This window comes from Vulpes vulpes, chromosome 1 (genome assembly GCF_048418805.1).
Source record: "Vulpes vulpes isolate BD-2025 chromosome 1, VulVul3, whole genome shotgun sequence".
In the NCBI taxonomy this organism is placed as follows: Eukaryota; Metazoa; Chordata; class Mammalia; order Carnivora; family Canidae; genus Vulpes; species Vulpes vulpes.
Window position 1 is genome coordinate 24606050 of NC_132780.1, and position 19510 is coordinate 24625559.

At 49.8% G+C, this 19510-nt stretch overlaps 1 protein-coding gene across 1 annotated transcript in view; it reads left to right on the forward strand.

The window, feature by feature from the left end:
* The window catches only part of FAM120A (family with sequence similarity 120 member A), an 87860-nt gene that overhangs the window by 5572 nt on the left and 62778 nt on the right, over positions 1-19510 (forward strand). The window contains exons 2-3 of the mRNA XM_025984392.2: positions 9880-10126; positions 13158-13240. Coding sequence (XP_025840177.1) covers positions 9880-10126; positions 13158-13240 — 330 coding nt within the window. The remainder of the gene's footprint in view (positions 1-9879; positions 10127-13157; positions 13241-19510) is intronic.

Consider the following 19510-nt stretch of genomic DNA (forward strand, 5'->3'; position numbering starts at 1 on the left):
CTGCAGCCCCACCCCTTCTGAGCTAGTCTTCATTCTGTTTCTGTTTCATCCTCTGCACTGGGGCTGCTCTCATTCTGCTTGTCAGGTTCCCTGGTTTGAGCCTTGTGGTCGTCCTCCCTCAGGGTCACCCTCCCTGCTACTCTAGAGGCCCCCTCCCCTGAATTTCACGACCCAGCCTGTTGGGCCCTCTGCCAACCGGGCTGTCTCCCACGTGCCCTTCCTCACTCCAGTGCGCCACCCTGTGAATTCACCAAGGAGCCAGTAGGCCTCACAAGTGCTTCTACAAACCTGTTGGTGGTATGAAACCAGATTATTGGATATTTACCCGCATTTAGAATAAATGATCTGGAATAATAAAATAGAGCAAAAGGTACACTGCTAGACTTACACTGAGGGTCCCATTTCCTTCACTGCGTTGGAGCGGGGGGGGGGGGGGGGCAGGCGGGCAGACTTGTGTCTCCATCTGACTGGGCCCCGCGCCTGCCGCCCCACTGCAGGGACTCAGCATGCACACCTTGTTGGCGGCGCCGCCTGCAGGCTCCTCGGGTTAGTCATTCCTGCAGCGCCTTGAACAAAACCATTAATCCAAGCTCTGTACCAAGGCTCAGACCCTCCTGATCCCAGCTGCTTCCACCTGTTGGCATGGCTTCTGGCAGGACCCCATTTAGGACTTCTCAGCACTTCAGCTGTACCACGCACAGCTTCCCCACTCTCTGTTGCCCCTCCTTGTCCAGCCACTCACTCCTGGTCAGAATTTCGCTCATACTTTAAAGTCCATCTCAGGAGTTGGCTTCCTTCATGGAGCCTTTTTTGGGGTGTGTATGTGAAGATTTTATTGATTTATTTGAGAGCGAGCGTGTGCATGAGTGGGAGCAGGGGCACAGAGAGAAGTAGAAGCGGGCTCCCTGATGTGGGGCTCCATTCCAGGACCCGGGATCATGACCGGAGCGCCCTGGGCGCCCCGCGTGGAGCTGGGGGTCGTGTGCGCACAGCCATCAAGGCTTCCTGTGCTTGGCTTGGTTATAGCTGCCTGAGTGCATCCCCAGCTGACTGAAGCTGCTTGAGGCCGGAGACTCAGTTTCCTCTTGCAGATGTATAGTATAGGCGCTGGACTTTTTAATCATATATTTGCATTGTTCAGTGTATATAGACAGATGCATTTAATTGTTTTATTTCAACACCTGGATCAATGGCCATTGTGCAAGATTTATTTTCTCACCTTAAATTCCCGATACTATCTTTTCTGACTGGTTCCCAGTGATGATTCATCCTTCCTTTAGCAAATGTTGTATGCCTGTTATTAGCCAGGCACAGAAGAGCGAATGGAATCTTCCAAGGAACACTTGTTTAATGCGGGCAGGGGGCTCGTTCACTGAAGACTTGGCAAATGCTGCCATCTTGAAATGGACTAGACCAATCTGAGATTCAACTCTACAAAGTCGGAAACTTACATTTTGACGTGTTGTTTTGGAATTAGATTTCTGACAAGGATAGAATTGCTCGGAATTAGCTGAAGTATGAGGAGGTTAGTATAGTAGGCTAACTAGACACTGAGGGCAAATAATGTGGGTGTTTGCTTCACTATTTTTGTCATCTAAATTTTTTTTAAAGTTTAATTTGCATTTTTGTTATATCTACTCATTTTTTTTTTCAAAAATTTATTTATTTTAGAGAGACGATGCATGCGTGTGGGGAGGGGCCAAGGGAGAGAGAAAGGATCTCAAGTGGACTCAGCGCTGACTGTGGAGCCTGTCCTGGGGCTTGATCCCACGACCCTGAGATTGTGACCTGAGTGGAGACCAAGAGTCGGACTCATGACTGCGCCCCCCAAGTGCCCCTCTCATTTATATTTGAGTAATGAAAGAAAATGGGTTTTATTATTGAATAAGCAATGGCGTTAAGGCGATCTATTAAAGAGATTACAGAGAAAAGACGTCTCAGCCTGTTACATGGCCAGGCAGCCACGGTCTGTGCCAGTCACGCACACTCACATCATCCTCTAAAGGAAGAGTTAAACCTCTGTCTTTTGACAAGTAGGAAGTTACCTCTTGGAGCCAAGCGCCTAGGCTTCCTTCTTAGGAAGATGGGGAGATGGGATACAACCCTCTTTTTATTATTTTCTTAATTTTATTATTTAAGTTGGGGTAAATTAAATATTTTTACTGTTTTAACCACTGTCAGGCATAGGGTACAGTGGCATTAAGTATAACACAGTGTTGTGCAGCCATCCCCACTGTCCATTTCCAGAACTTTTTTGTCTTCCCATGCTGCAGGTCTGTCCCCCCCTAAACACTGACCCCGTCCCCTGCCCCTCCCAGCCCCTGGCGCCCACTGCTTACTCTGTGTCAGAGTTTCACTGCCGTAGGGCCTCATGTAAGAGGAATTACACAGCATCTGTCCTTTTGTGAGCAGCTTACTTGACTTTGCTCAGTGTCCTCAGGGTGTGTCCGTGTTGTAGCAGGTGTCAGGAGTAGGCTGAGTAATGGTCCACTGTGTCCATACAGCACACATTCTTTATCCATTCATCTGTCAATGGCCGCTTCCACCTTTTTGCTGTTGTAACATTGCTATGAAAATGGGTGTGCAAACACCTGTCTAGTTCCTGCCTTCGATTCTCTCAGCACCTGGAAGTAGAACTGCTGGTTCAAAGGGTAGGTCTGTGTGTGAGACTTTGAGGATCCACAGCATCCGCACCTTGTCACCTTCCTACCTGCAGTGTATGAGGCTTTGCTTTCTCCACATCCTCACCAACATCTGCTTGCTTATATTTGTTTATTTTTTTGATGGTAGCCATCCTAATGGGTGCTGAATGGTATCTCATTGAGGTTTTGATTTGCATTTCCTTTATGATTAATGAAGTTGAGAATCTTTTCATGTGCTTCTCCTTTATTTTAAAAGAAATTATTTTTCCTTGCTTTCAAGACCACTGCAGCCAGTTCTTGTAGAATAGGCAAGGGATGCATAAGGGAAGAAGCTGTTCAGCTCTCCTTCTTTCTTGAGGGGGAGAGAGTTCGTTTTTAGAGACATCACTAAAATATGTCATAACTTTAAATTGCCCTTTTAAGTCAACAACAACAATAAAAATCTTCCACCAAATTGGAGTTTATTTCCTCTGTTAGACTTGAGTGAGAGTGGGGAGCTGAGTAATCTCATCCACCCAGGACCTGGCCACTGGAGTTCAAGATCAAGGCATTATTATTATTATTATTTTAAACAAAAGAATTTAGGTTGACTCATATCCTCTTGTGTTCAGGTTAACTTATATCTTTTAAATCTCATAGGTGGCTTGAGGGTGTGTCACATTATTCTCTGAGCTGGTGTAAAACCGTTCTAAAGAAAAATCTCACACAGTATTTTTTTCTTGATGTCGGGAAATCTATTTATGACAACTCATAGTGTTTCAGGTCCCATATGTTGGAGAAGTATGAAGAAGCAGATCCTTTCTTATGCAGCTTTCTTAAAGACAAATGGTAGCTGACTTTTATCAGTGTTTATTATTGATGAATGACTGAGCTCGTTAGCTGTCATAGCTGCCCTGTGAGGTGGGGATGGTGTTATTTTGCAGATGAAGAAGTGGAAGTGCAGAACATGTTAAAGTGGGCATTGGGTTCGCCCACCTGCCTCCAGAGACAGAGCCTTCCATGCTAGTACCTTGTCCTAGAGATCAGGAGTGACAGTGCGATGCTGTCATCGGATGGGACAGTCCCCATAGCAGTTGTCAGTATTAAATAAGTGGCCATACTTGCGCAGGAAGCTTAGGGAGTTTTGGGGCAGTGTTCCTTGTGAAAATACTGAGTTCTGATGCACCTGTCTTTTCAGTGACACTAACACACGAATGAGATAGAAGCCTGACCTGGGGTCGGGGGTGGGAACCCACAGCGTGAAGTCCCTGAGGCTTAGTACGGCGTCCTGGCTGCTGAGGCTCTTCTGCCCCCATGGCCTGTGTTTCTGGGACCAGGTGGGTGTGGAGGCCAGCGGGGCACACCGTGCTTCCTGGGCTGATGGCGGCTCCTCTGCCGGGAGCCAGAGGTGAGGTCTCTTGGGGGGCCCCCTGCATCTGCTGAACAGTGGCAGCCATGGCGCATCCATGAAGGCCCAGCTCCTCTCTGGTGGCTGTGCTCTCGGCTTTTCCTCACTAAGGCCGTGCAGATTTCCAGGTTTGGCTCACTGTGGGGAAAGAGGTTTTAACCCCTGTACTACCGCTTATTGGACAGTAGGTCTCAGGGCTTCATGCTTTTAGCTTGAAATAACCACCTCAGGATCCTACGTAATGGTTTTTCCTCACTTCCAAAATCAGAACTAAGAACTAGGTGTGTCCATTTCATTAGATGGCACCCAGTTAGTGCCCAGAGCTGGAGGCCAGGAGGAGCAGGGTGCTGTCTGTGGGCAGGTTAGATGGCAGGTGGGCTCCAGAGCAGAGGAGACGCTCAGAAGAGGGTCAGACCCTGCTTCCCTGAAGCTTAACTGTGACGTTGAATTTTATCTTTAATTAAAGACTTGCCTTACAAGTCTTGTTCTGACACAGCCTGGACCCCTTTCCTGTCACAGCTGGACCTTGTAGCAACCCAGTCCCAGCACCCGCTCTTTGATGGGTTCCGTGGTGCGCGTCTTGAGGCTTTGTCCCCAGCCCTCCGGCCAGTGGACTTTGTTCCTTGGTTTGCAGATCCGTGGTGACCCAGCTTCACCAGGGGTGGGCTCCTGCTGCCTGAAGCCCACGATCTGCGGAGAGATGTGTTTTCATGTAATAGGCTGTGAGACTGTGCTGTTCATGCCTGTGAATGCTGTGTTCACCTGGTAAAGTAGCTTAAAATAGTTTTCCAGCTGGTGTCTTGTAGACTGTTGAGTTTTTTCTTTTTAAAATAAACTTCTTACTGTGGAATAATTTTAGGTTTATGGAAAAGTTGCCAAGATGGTACAGAGGGTTCCCAAATACCCTTCCCTCTGCTTGCCTGCGTGCATGGTAACAGCTTGTGAGCGAGCAGTCACCAAACCAAGAAGCTTGCCCTGCTGTGGTATCGTGTGTTCTTCATTCAGGCCTCATCCCTCCTTCCCCTGGGTCCTCCTAGGCTCTGTGGTGCCCTGTGGCCTTTGGGTGTCAGCTCCCTGGGCCCGTCTGGCCCCGGATAGCACCTCTGCCTCTGCCTCTTTGGTGACCTTGGCACCTTTGATTACTGAGCAGGTATTCTCTAGGCTGCCTGGTGTTTTCTCATGTTTCAGGGAGAATGCCGCGGAGGTGCAGTGCCCTTTGTCACACCGTACCATGCGGGAGTCTGTTGGCATCTGCTCTGTGACACAACTTCATCCCTTTGCTGGTTTGCTTTTTGGGAAGCGTTCCTTTCGGCCAGGCCTGGTTTGGGGGGACGGTGGGGATGAGCTTTGGTTCCTGGGAGGGATTTCACATTATGGTTGGAATTTTTGTGCGGGGCACAGTATGTTTATGTGATTATTTGTTTGGACCAGTATGGGCTTTTGTGTTTGTTTTATACTTCAGGTGGTGACCTGCTGTGATGTTCCTGATGTTGTTGCATATGGTGCTCCAGCTCTGGCGCTGGGAGTCTCAGGTGGGCTCCTGGGTCCTCACGCTCCCCTTCTTCATATTGTGAGCACCCCTTCCTTTCTAGTATGACAGGTGCATGCTGCAGGGCCGTCTCAGAGGTCCTGCCCTAGCATCACCCATTTTTCTTAAGGGCCCTGATTCCATTTCATGGAGAATGGAATTGAGAAACCATGTCTGGGTGTGGGTGTTCTTGCTTCTGGGGTCTTCTGCTCCTCAGCCCTCTTGACAGCAGGGACGTGTGCGTGTGCACGCCTGACCGTCTGTGAGATCACCTGTACGCCCGTTGGCAGGATGTCTTCATGGCTAAGCCAGCCCCACAGGGTGGGTCTGACGGATGGGGAGACACTGGTGGTCTCGACACTGTCGCCTCACCCCTGTACCCTCAAGATGCACGTCCCCAGAGGAGGTCAGCATGTGTGCAGTGCCTGCCCTCAGGAGCCAGCTTCCACTGCAGATATTGTGCTCTGGGGGTCCCTAGGGCAGTGCCCCCACCAGCTCAGAGAGGTCGGTTCAGACTCTTGTAGTTGGATCCCTACCTTTGCCAGTCTGCATGAACCCTGGGCCCCTGATGCCGGCGGGTTGGTTTGTGATTTGTATACATTAGGATTCATTCTCCGTGTGGGCCATTCGGATGTAGGGGCTTGGCCAGAGCGCACAGTCAGGTGTGTCCACCAGCAGGCCTCTGGCCCTGACCTGGGTCTCGGGCTTTGTGCCTCGGCCCCACCCCACTTTTGGTACCTGCCTGTCAGGAGGATCTGTTACCTCATCATCTTAAGGCCTTGTTGCCTTTCCTTGGGTCAAGGCCTGTGGGAGAGAGTCCTGGAAATCTGATGTTGAAGGAAACTAGATGTCTGTGAACTGTACGTTTCTGGTGGGCAGGTAGGTGTCGAGCCAGACCCTGGACCTGGCGTCCCACTTCTGTGCCCTTGGCTGGCACTCAGGGCGGGAAAGGTGAGCAGGACAGGCACAGTCCAGCCCACCTTGCCCTGAGGCCTGATGCCCGAGCCAGTGCTTGTGGCCTGCATCTCCTGGGAGGGACGTCAGTTGGTCAGTTCTTGTGGGCAGCTGCCCGAGCCGGCTGTGCTCCGCCGGAGGGGTAAGGTGTGGTTAATCATTTGTAAATCAGAGTTGTAATGAATTAATAAGAGCTTGTTCATGTTGCTTTTTAATGCCGAGTGAACCCAGATGTTCTGAAGGACTGGGAGCTGCGGGACGGTGGGTGGAGGCTGTAGGGGAGAGCCCCAGGCCTGGTGTCCGGCCCGCAGGCTGCTGGCTTCTGTTGGGTGCATGAACCTCACTGGCTGTGCGGGCAGTCCCTCAATGGGCCTCCGGCTGGCTCCTTCCGCTTGGTGCTGGCCACGGGCCTGATGCCAGGTTAGGCCCTAGGTTGGCCGATAGCAGGGGCACGCCTTGTCATCTTTAGGAAGGAAGAGCATCCGTCCCCGGTGTGGGGATGCTGAGGTGGCCAGTGTGGGTGCTGCTTCAGCTTCTTTATTAATTTTTTTTTGTTTAAGGAGGTTCTCATGAAGCATAACTGCACCATCCTGATACAACTGTGGTGTTTGCTTTGTCCCTGGCAGCAGCTGTGCGTGGCTCTGTGTACGGGGCAATGGTCATGAACAGATGAACAAAACAGGGTTTTGTCGAGAGCTCTCTCTGTGTTTCTGCACAGCCTGCAGGCTCTGGGCCTACCCAGCTCCCGGCGTTTGCTCACATTCCCCCGGGTGCCTGCTCTGACCTCTGATGCTCCCAGCACTGCTGCAGTGCCTTGGCTTCTTAGGCTCCATTTCCTGGAGTGAGATCACCGGGTCAAAGAGCACGAATATTTACACTGTGGAAGTGCGCTGCCGATGGGATGATTGTTGTATGTTGTAGGTCTCCAAAGCCTCCCTTCAGACCTGCCACAGGAGCCCGTCCTGCCTCCGTGCCGCTCACCTCAGGCCAGTGCACCTGCTCTTCTCCTTGGGGCGGTCGTGCAGCCCGGTGACTGGCATGGGGGCACTTAAGGGGGACAGTGGCCCCGGCCCCAGCGTCTGGGACACTCACTGGTTTAATAAACCACACTATACGTATAGTGTGCCCGTCCTGCACTTAATTCTGCCCCCTGCCCCCGGGATGCCTGGCTCTGAAGCAAGTGGCCACGTAGCCTCTTCTGGAACTCCTTGGAGGGGTGGGGGCAGAGGGGTCACTCACAGCTCCTCTCATTTCAGGGCTTCGGGGAGGGGGGTGGATTGTGCACATTTATGATCAGGGTGCCTGGACCACAGCCAGGGATTGCTGGTGATTCAGAAACACTGTAAGACGCTGTAAGATGTCGCTGTTGTTACAAAGTTCTGTGTCCCGAAGTTGTGGGACGCCCAGGTTGTGGGAGGCCCAGGGCTTGGGCTGGGAGAGATGGAGCTGGCCTCATTTCAGAATTTTCTTAAATTATACTTTTCTATTTTAGTGAAGGCGCAGAGTTTTTAGATTAAGGGATGAAAGTGCGTTCTTCTAAGAAATAGAAATAAATTGACTAAATGTTTATATTTTTCTTATGAAGTAAAACATTTTTATAAAAATATTTATCGGGATCCCTGGGTGGCGCAGCGGTTTGGCGCCTGCCTTCGGCCCAGGGCGTGATCCTGGAGACCCGGGATCGAATCCCACATCGGGCTCCCGGTGCATGGAGCCTGCTTCTCCCTCTGCCTGTGTCTCTGCCTCTCTCTCTCTCTGTGACTATCATAAAAAAAAAAAAAAAAAAAAAAAAAAAAATTATCAAGAGAATGCAGTAAGTTACTTTTCCTTGAAATATGCATCTTTAAAGGGTTTGCCTTGCTTCTAAATGAGATGTCATTATAACTGACTTTCCAACCAAACACGGCAGTCCCCATCCTGTGAAGTTCGGTGAGAAACGGGAGCGCTCCACGGTGTGCCCAGCAGATGACCCTTGAACACTTGTACTTTTTGGATGTGGTTTAGTTTCACATTGGGCAGCATAGTTCTAGACACTTAGGGTTAAGGTCATGTGTTTTCTGCCTTCAGGGCTCTTTGGAGAGCCAACTTCTTTCCACTGTTAGGCAAGTCACCTGATTTAGATGGAAATTATACGTTCTCAGATACCTTATCTATTGTTAGAAACAAAGTATCTGCCAGATTTCAGTTGGTTAAATGAGTTTGGGAAACAGCAGAAGAATTGATTGTCTTCGACTTTATATATTTTAGGAAAGTGTTTTTCAAATGCCTTTTGGTAAGTTTTGGGGAGTAGAGAGGTTCCCAGGGCCTTTTACCTTTCCACGTGTGTTGCCCCCTGCCCTTCCTGTGCTACTGTCCTCGGGACACCTGGGTCCTGGGATGACTGGGTCCTTGAGATGCTCTGGTCCCATCGTGCCCTGGTCCCTGAAACACTGCGGCGGACCACTCACCCTGGGAGAGGCAGGACAAAGGGAGAAGTTGTGGCTTGTAGGTTTTTTTTTTTTTTTAAGATTTTATTTATTTATTCATGAGAGACACAGAGAGAGAGAGGCAGAGACACAGGCAGAGGAAGACGCAGGCTCCATGCAGGGATCCTGATGTGGGACTCGATCCTGGGACTCCAGGATCACGCCCTGGGCTGAAGGTGGGCGCTAAACCGCTGAGCCACCCAGGGGTCCCCACGGCTTATAGTCTTGAGCACTAAGCAGGCAGTGAGTTCTGGCCTGGCCTGCGGTCTGCCCTGGGTCTCCGGCTGCAGCACCAGGTCTGATCCTTTGCCCAGGTTAACCATGTGACAGTGATGTTTAAAAGGGCGAGTGTTCACCCTGACTACTGTCCCCATATGCAGAGTGCTTTAGTGTGAGTAGTAACTAGTAGATCTGTAGGTGATGGGTAATGCTTGGCTTTTCTGTAAAAAAAAAAAAAATAAATACAAATCCTTCTGATTATTTTACCTATTTGGCATATTTCTACTTTGAAGAAGTTACTTGGTTTTACCAGGGTGGCTGGCTTCTGTCTCCTGCTTTGACACTTCTTTGTTTTCCCCGTGTCCCTGTTTCCTGTCCCTCATTTCCCTCAGAATACAGTTATGGTGATCAGCGGACATTGGGTATTTTTTGGCAGGGCCATTTTTGAATTTGACAAGAAATGGGCAGTTAACTGGCGGTCTTGATGGGATTATTGTCACTAACTGGGAGGCTCCTACATAGATTGCTCACGTGCGCAGTGTGCCGCACCCTTTATTATGGTTCTTGGACACTTTGGCTCTTTCGGGTGTTTCTGTGCCCAGGATTTGCAGATTCTGCACAGAGGGGTGTACGTGGGTACTGTGGCGGGCTGGCTTTGACCACATGCTTCTCTCGTTTGCACAGGTGGCGCAGAGCATTGAGGACCATCATCAGGAAGTGATTGGTTTCTGCAGAGAGAATGGTTTCCACGGCTTGGTCGCTTATGACTCCGACTACGCGCTGTGCAACATCCCTTACTACTTCAGTGCCCACGCCCTCAAGCTGAGCCGGAACGGGAAAAGTCTCACCACGAGCCAGTATCTGATGCACGAGGTCGCCAAGCAGCTGGACCTGAACCCAAACCGCTTCCCTATCTTTGCCGCTCTGTTAGGTAGGTGGGCAGTGTGAATTGGCTTTGTTTGGTAGGATTCTTTGCCGGGAACACACTGGAATTTTAGAGTCAGCGCTGGGACGCTGTGGGGAGTCCCGCTCCTTAGTACTGCTCCTTGCCTGGTATTAGTTTTTGGTGTCGTTGATAATGTGCTTCTTCTGTTTTTAAGTATTTGTTTCCGTGTTGTTCTGTCTGGGGTGGAAGACTGATTTTGTGAATAAATTCACTAATGCTTTGGGGAAAGTGCTATTTTAAAATCACAAATGTTAAGCACATTTTCACAATGAAAATTAGACATTTAATCCTTTGGCATAAGTCATGTTCATTAGAGAGGAAAATGCTATGAGCTCAGTGCTGCTGCAGGTTTCAGCATGTGGAGGACACTCACCACTTTGAAAGGAAACAGCAGACCTGAGCTGCGTACCTTGCCTCCAACACATGCATTTCACATGTCTGTAGAAACTCCCTCAGAGCAGTTCTTCATGCTGGATACCTAGAAAAGAGGAAGTTTTACATATTAATTCATTCATGTAAAAATGACTTCCCAGTAGTTATATATTCATCTATCACTTTTGTTTGCATTTTTCAGTTTTTTTCTGCCTTTTCTGTCCTATCCTGGTCTTGTACTTGTAGCTTGGACACCCAGCACTAGTGGCTGGTTTTGTAGGAATTGTGCCCACAGGATGGATGGGCCTCGTGCAAGCCGGGCCCTCCTGGGGCTTCAGTGAGGGGCAGGGGGCGCTTGGGACATGCTGGCCCCATGTGACTGCCCCAGGGCCTCCAGATGAGTGGGATTGTACATGTTCCCCATGTGTTCTCTCTGGAGTATGTAGGATGGCAGTCCTACTGTGGGCTGATCAGGTCTTGTAAACATTCCAAAAAGTTTTACACAGTTAAAAATTACACTGAGGTAGCCATGAATTCTTGTGTATTTGGTGATGGCGTTTTAATAGGTGTTGTTCATATGGCTTTTTCTGTCCATTTTCTCAGGGAACTCTTAGGACTCAGGATTTGGAGAATTAAAACTAATTTTCTAAATATACTTTCATATTTCCTAATATCAAAATCTAGAAAGCATATTCTCTGATGTTAAAAGTGATTTTTTTAAAGCAGGGCTATTCGGAAAAGTTTCCTGTTCATTTAAATGTTACACAAAATGACTTTGGCAGATTAAGTGACTGGAAAATCAGATGCTTGCAGCGTATTGGGATTCCCCAGCTACTGTGACATACCGGGGGGGTGTTTGTTTATTGTGTTTGAGAAATGTTGAATGTATTTCTTTTTTTCTTAGATTTTTATTATTTTTTATTTTATTTTTATTCATGAGACAGAGAGAGAATGGCAGAGACACAGGCAGAGGGAGAAGCAGGCTCACTGTGGGGAGCCCCATGCAGGACTTGATCCCAGGACCCCGGGATCACGCCCTGAGCCAAAGGCAGATATTTAAGCCCTGAGCCACCCAGGTGTCCCTTTTGACTGTATTTCTTAGGAGATAGTGCAAACTCTGTATTCTTCTACCTAAATTATCCTGTGAAGTCTTTTTTTTTTTTTTTTAAATTTTTTTTTAATTTATTTATGATAGTCATAGAGAGAGAGAGAGAGGCAGAGACACAGGCGGAGGGAGAAGCAGGCTCCATGCACCGGGAGCCCGATGTGGGATTCGATCCCGGGTCTCCAGGATCGCGCCCTGGGCCAAAGGCAGGCGCCAAACTGCTGCGCCACCCAGGGATCCCCTATCCTGTGAAGTCTTAAAATGAATGAAAAACAATAATAACATTTTGAATAGTAACGAATTTACGGCTCGGGATTTCTTTTAAAAATTTAGACAAGTTATAGGTAAACTCTTAATTGGGTGAGCATTTTTAGATTTTGTGTAAAAGTTTTAGTGTCCTCAAATGAGATGGAGTATTTTCCTTTTCCTCTTTGTGATGGGCAATGTAGCCAGAGGAGTTGTTTTGTTTTAGAGAGGGCGGGTAACATATTCAATAAGTCTGTGACCCAAATTTTAACAGACGACTACTGATGTTGGAATTGGTTTCATATTTTTTCAGATAGAAGCTTTTAAAAAAAAAATCTCAAGTTGCATCATGCTTCCCAGTAAAGCTATGTGCAGCCTGTGAGCCTGGGAAGGCAGTACGAAGCTCAGTAGGGCAGGGAGGACATACCTTTGCTCCTCTGGACGTCTGCGTCGAGTTCTGGCATGTTTAGAATATTAGGATTAATTGGTTAATTACTAAGAATTCAGCTTGTTCTTCCTTTTAGTAGCTAGTTAATGAATCTGCCTTCTCAGTGTGGAGGGGACTAAATCATATAAAACTCACAGTCATTCAGGACGTTGCCACTTTTAAATGGCACTGAGGGCACGAACACACGGAGGATGTTGGTGTGCTGGCATCCATGCACTACCTGACGGGAGAGTGTTCCCCAGAATACAGCTCCTGACCAAACGCAGTTCTGATTTCTGACACAGCCCTGGTAAGAGGGCATGCAGCCGAGTGGCATTCCTGACACTGGTGTGGTCTATGCTTCATCGTCTGTGGGTGGTGGCAGGAGTGACGGAGGAGGTGTGACCCATATCATGTAACCTTGCTTAGAGAGATCCTGGCAGTGGGTGGTCTGCCCCTGCTGTGGAACCCGGTTGACAGGGTGCAGCGTGGAGCCTAGGGTCTCATGAGCAGATGGAGGCTCATATCCTGGTACCCTGGCCTCGCCAGCCTGCCCTTACCCCTGCCCAGCCAAGTCACTTCGGTTTTTATGCAGTCAGTTGAGATGGAAAGCCGTTGGAACCGTCCTGGAAATCCGTGTCGTCCTGCGGCAGCTGCACAAGCTGTCCCCACTCTGTGTGGCTCTGTGTGAAATGACGATGAAGTACTTCCGGTTGTGTTGTAGAGGTTACATGTGCTGTGTCCAACCGAGGAGGCGACCCCAGTGACTGTAGGGTGTGGAGGGAGCCCCCAGGTCACCTTCGGGTTCTGACATGCAAAGCTGTCACTGCTGGGATGTTTCTTACCATGCCGTGTCTGTGTTGCAGGGAATCACATTCTGCCTGACGAAGACCTGGCTTCCTTCCACTGGAGCTTACTTGGCCCAGAGCATCCACTAGCCTCACTGAAGGTACACGTTCCTTTCGTCTCCAACATTGGTGGCCGCCAGCTGTGGAGTTGCTGTCTCTTTAATGATGCGCGAATGATGTTCCATCATTGTAGAAGGAAATAGGCCGCACAGTTAGTGATACCACGCTTCCCTCGCTTCGGGACCAGCACTGCCTCGGGAAGTGCGCCACCTGCTTTATCTCATTTCCAACACTTATGCTTTAGGGAGATTTAGGAAAGTCCTTAAAAGTTTCCTTAGAGGAATTCAGGCCGTGTTCCTAAGTAGGTGGAAATCTTTAGCTAAAGGTTTTTTGTGTTTGATGCATATTAATGTTTTCAATAGAGTAACAGAGTCAGCTGTCACTTAGATCATGTCTTAGCATAGTTTGATAAATTTCATACCTTCTGTAATTTTCTAAAATTATAAAAGTCTGGTTAATAATTATGGTTTCAGAGTTTGGATGATAGAGGAGACCTAACCAGGTTCATTAGAGAAATGTTCCCTTTGTATGTTTCATTAACACTCTATGTTTTTATCTTTCTTGCCTTCCCATTGTGAAAGCAAGGCGTGTCAGGAACACATATGGTTTTCTGAAGTGGGAGGGCCACGGGGATGCCATAGGCGTATTGCTGGCAGCTCTGGGACTCCGAGTCCCCTTTGCTGTGGTCACCGCTGCTCTTATAGAGGGCACCCAGGCCTGGCTTCCTGAGTGAAGGGGGAGCTTGGGACGGTTCCCAAAGGCACTTCTGTGAAATCCTGTCTCCCGCCAGATGCAACACCCCCTGCCCTGCTGTAAACCGTCTCCTGTGGTGGGTGGTTTCAAATTGGTTTTGTGTTTTAACTGGGAGTGAACTTTGGAGAAACTTGGTCGTTCAGGTGCATCTCTTTCCTGCCTCCTCCTCTGGCTTCTTGCCACCTGGACCCTCTCTGCTGGTGTGCTGGCCATCGGGATACTTTCCCAGTCGTTCTAATGGTTCCCCGGGCCAGGAGTTTTCAGCTTCTGTCTGAAAGTTAGTTTTTCTCCTCTTGTTTTCCTTTTTTGTTTAAGATTTTATTTATTTATTCATGAGAGACCCAGAGAGAGGCAGAGACACAGGCAGAGGGGAGAAGCAGGCTCCCTGCAGGGAGCCCAATGTGGGAGTCCATCCCAGGACCCCAGAGTCACAACCTGAGCTGAAGGCAGATGCTCAACCCCTGAGCTACCTGGGCATCTCCAGAATCACTTGTTTTCTATATGTTTTCTGTCCTTGAAGGAGAGAAGCTTTTTTCCTGCCATTGGCCGTAGTATCATTGCTGTGGCCCTGGTGGTTCCATTGCCGCCTGAAGGCAGGTGCTGTGCACATCATGTTTGCCGGGCACGAGGAGAAGGCTACCTTTTTCCAGGGTTCGGGCAGCCTTGGGGTGTGGGAGGGCTCCCGGGATCCCAGGCCCCATGTGCATCCCAGCTGAGCTGGCCTTGGTCTCATGTCAGAGGTCATACAGCAGCGCTGCTTGTGGGGTGAGTGGGCAGTAGGCTCAGTCTTCCAACAGGTCATGAACATCATTATCATGTACTTTTCCCAACTTTGTGTTTAGAAAAATACCAAGTATGTGAGAAGGTGAAATAGACGATGTCCATCCATGTACCTACTTGGTCCTACAGTTAATGTTCTGCCATAAAGTCTGTTTACATCTATCCTTGTTTTTTAGCTCTGCTATTTGGAAGTAAGTTGCAGAGACCCTAACACGTCATCTGTGAAAACCTCAGTTTGTATCATAAAGCTGATCTGTTCCATGCTCATGTGACTGTTAGCAGTAGATCCTCACATCCTGTGGGGTGAAGTCCATGCTCATGTTTCTCCAGTGTCCCTGCAAGTCATGGATGGTGTGCGTGTTGTTTCTAAGTTAGGATCCCTCAGGTCACGTCCTGAGCGCCGGCACATCTGGCTTGCAGTGCACATGCTGCACTGTGTTTATGTTTTGGCCTCTTGTGTGCATGTCCTGTGTGCAGCACCATCTGGGCTTCGTGGCGGACATGGGGCAGTTGGATGGGATGGTGTCCCTTCTCACCAACACCCTGCACCATTCATATCCTGTCTGCTTCATCCCTCTTACGGAAGTAACCACACATTTTGAGACTTCGGTTAGTTGTTGTGACACTTTGTAGTGATTTTTAACCATCTGTGGTCCATACAGCTTTCACAGGCCTCTGACTCGTGCCCCCACAGGCATGTTCCTGACCCTCTGCCCCACTGTGCTGCATTTTGCCAGGGTCACTCCCACCAGATTGCTGTTTCCAAAGAGGCTGTTCTGTGAATTGCTCACCTGGCGAGCCTGGAACATCAGTCTTCACCCTCCCACTGCGACCTCCTTGCCCACGGCTCTGGGTTGCTAGAACAGCGTGTCTGGGCTGGGCCTGTGGGCACAGACAGCCAGGTTGCGGGGTGGTACCTGCAGACGGCAGCTAGGAGGGGACAGGCCCTGTGTGGCATGCTGCTAGTTAGGGTTGTGGTCACTGGGGTGGGAGGGCTGTGCTGAACACATGCGGAACCTAAAATCTCAGGGAGTGGCAGAAATTGCAGGGGGAGGAGGTGGCTGGGCAGGTGCTGAGCTTTTCAGTTGTTCAGTTTCCCTGTGAAGTGATGCTGGTAAGGTGACATCAGATTTCTTAGACTTGATTTCATTTGTACTCAGGACAGTAGACAGCCATGTTATGTGACGGAAAATTCTAGAACTAAGGATGAGGCCTTTGGGGGTTGTGGTCGGCCCTGGTGGGAGCACCTCCCACCCGTAAGCTTGGCTGAGTGAGTGCCCTTTCTTTGGGATTTTCTTGCTCCGTGATTTTGAGTCCTAGTAAGTGGTAGGATTTTTATTTTGGGTAAGCATTTAGTTTTAATTTTAGAAATATTTTTAATTTGGACCATTAGTTATAGTTACAGGTCTTTGTATCATTTTAATGGTTTTGTGTTCTGAAAGTTCATGTTTAGTTCATGCACTTGGAGATTTTATTATCGTGGTGTTCTCAGAAACAACCCTAGGTATGTCTGGCACGGAGCCCCATCCGCTGCTGTTTAGGGGCCCCCCCCAGCAGGTGTGTGGTGGTCTTGCCGCCCTGGGCTTCCTGCCCGTGCTGCTGTCCTGCGTGGATGATGGGTCTCTGCCCATCCACCATGCATCACCTGTAGCAGGCAGACGCCAGGGCCCCCCAAGTTCTTGGCCGTTGGAACAGCCCCCAAGCTCCCTGGCCTCTGCCTCTTCTTGGAGCTCTCACCAGCTTGGCCTGTGCCTGGCTCCCTTCCTGGTTCCAGTGTTGTTCGGTGTTTGTAACCCGCTTACCTTTCTCGGGCGAAGCTGGACACCAGGATGATCGTCAGGTCCCATCAGGAACATGGAGTTTAAAATTCTACCAAGCATTTCCCCTAAAGTTTCTCTGGCTTTGTATTTTTTTATGTGTCATTGTCTGCCACCAGAAGTCACTGAGGAATCCTTTGTATAAGGGTCTTTAGGATAGGGTGCAGCCGTTGACCCTGGGGAGGAGGGAGTCAGGTTCTGGAACAGTGTCCTGGCAGGGTCCTCAGGGTCACGGGGTGGACAGTTGGGCTGTCCTGTCTCACTGTGTAGCCCACACGACTGCAGTGCTCCTGACGCTTGGCCATTCTCCCCCTCCTGGCTTCCTTGATGAGGCAGCATGAGGCTGGGTGTCCGGCCAGCCTGAGTCCTCAGGCCGTGGTGCCTGGCCCCCTGTGGGTTTCATGCCATGCGCAGAGCAGCAGCATTTCGGGCCTGATGAGGTTTTATGGTGTAGTGGACATACCGTGCAACCTTACTGAACGAGGCTGGCGATCAGGTTCTTTCTGAAATCCTTCTCGAAAGTCATTTGGATATAAATTGTACATAAAGAGAAGGATGGGCTGGTTTACTCTGGATTCCACCTCATAAGGCATTGCTGGGGGTGGTGGTGTGGGTGCTGCAGGCCTTCCAGAGGAGATCCCCTTGCACCTTTCCACTAATTGAAGTTAACTCACCTGGAAGTCATCCTAGCATTCCCAAGGGCTGAGAAGCACGTCATTGGCTCTGGAGAAAATAACAGCAGGAGCTGGAGGGTTGGAGATGTCAGCCATTGTGCCCTATGGAGGTGGGAGCTGATGCAGCCCCACCCAAGAGACACCCACCCCAGCAGCCTGACTCCAGGTCATCCAGGGTCTGCAGGCATGTTTCTGTTCACACCATGGCCATCTGCACAGGGGCTGCACGTGTGCAGCAATCCACGTGGAGCTTGTGTGCACATTCACCCTCCTGGGCTCCACACCTGTAGGTCATTGAAACCTGCAGGGAGGTCTGTGCTGTGATCAGTTCAAGTCTGCGTGGAGGATCCTTAAAGGGAAGACGCCAGGCTGAACTCAGGAGGTGTTTGCTTGTTTCTGTCTTCACTCAGAACCCATGAGTGTGTGCATGCACCTACCCTGTGACCTCCACGTGCATACACCTCTCCATGCATGCACACCCCGCACACCTACCCTGTAACCTCCACGTGCGCGCACACACACACACACCTACCCGGTGACCTCCATGTGCATGCACGCATCCCTCCATGCACACCCTGCACAGGTACCCTGTGACCTCCACATGCACACCCCTCCATACACACACACCCTGCACACCTACCCTGTGACCTCCGCGTGCATGCACACACACAAGCCTGCACAACTACCCTATGACCTCCACGTGCACAAATGCACACCTATCCTGACATCCATGTGCACTCACCCTTCCATGCACATACCCTGCACACCTACCTTGTGACCTCTGCATGCACAGACCCCTCCATGCACACACCCTGCACACATATCATGTGACCTCCACGTACATAAATACATACCTACCCTGTGACCTCCATTTGGACACATAAACTCCGCGCCACCACACCCTGCACATGTACCCTATGACCTCCACCTGTGCGTGTGTGCGCGCGTGTGCGCCCACACACACACACACACACACACACACACACACAGTGAGCTGTGCACAGTAAGCATTCCAAAGTGACTTGACCAGAGACATTGCCCTTCTTGAGACCAGCCAGGAGTGGGACCAGAACGCTACGTGACATAGTTGGGGTTTGCCTGGTGATTACTCCAAAACTGCCACTTGATTAGAAAGCTTGTTTTTCTTTTTATAACAGCCTTATTGAGTTATAATTGACATGTCATAAAATCTCTCTTGTCAGAGTATACAGTTCAGTGATTTTTGGCTTTCACAGAGTTGTGTGAGCATCACCACTGTCTAATTTTGGAATATTTTCATCACCCCAAAAGCATCCCAGTGCCTGTTGGCAGTCACTCCTGCTTGTCTGCCTGCCAGCCCATGGCAACTGCTGACCTACCGTCTCCGGACGAGCCTCTTCTGGACACTTGATCTGAGCAGACCTCTGTGTCCTTTTGTGTCTGTCTTTCTCACTGAGTGTGACTCTGTGGATTGTCATGCTGGGGCAGCTGTCGTGCTCACTCCTGTTTCTGGCAGGACCTGCCTCACGGGGGTGGACTCATCGGCTGGTGGACATTCAGGTTGTGCCTGCTGTTTGGCTGCCATCCTCTCAGGTGTGTGCCTGGAGCCAGACTCTGTGGTTCTGCCCGCCTTCCTGCATGGCTGCCCTGTTTACTACGCCAGTGGCAGGCATGACTTCCTCACATCTGCCTAGCACTTGCCATCCTCTGCTGTACTTTCAGCCATCCAGTGGGGATGAGGTAGTTTTCGTCGGCTTTTCTCTGATGGGTAATGGCATCGAGCATGTTCTCTGTGCTCACTGACCGTTTGTTTATCTTTTTCGGAGGAATGTCCGTTCAAGTCCTTTGTCCATTTGTAAGTTGGGTCATCTGTCTTCAATATTGAGTTGTAAGAGCCTTTTTTGCTCTTTGTGTTTTTGTTTTGTATTGTGGGTCCTGTGTCAGAGACAGAGGGTCCGTGGCCTGTTCTGCTCCTTTCCTAATGTGGCTTGTTGGTGACTCTAGAAATTCAGGCCATCTGAACACCACCTTTCACTGGTCCTGGTGGCTATACTCTGTCAGTTTTTGTCACCTGGGAAAGCCTGGGGCCTTGCTGGTCTCCTGCTCTACCTTCCAGAGCCCTGGGGAGCTCCATGCCTGGGGGCTGCCAGACAGCTTAGATGCGCTTCCTTCGCCTCTTGTTGGGTCTGTGGTTGGCCCTGCTGGACCCTGACCTCCCCAGCCCAGAGGCCTGGCCTGGGTCTCCTCCCAGAAGAGCTTCATCTCCACTTGTAATCTTCACAACCCTCACCCTTGGTCAGCACCACCT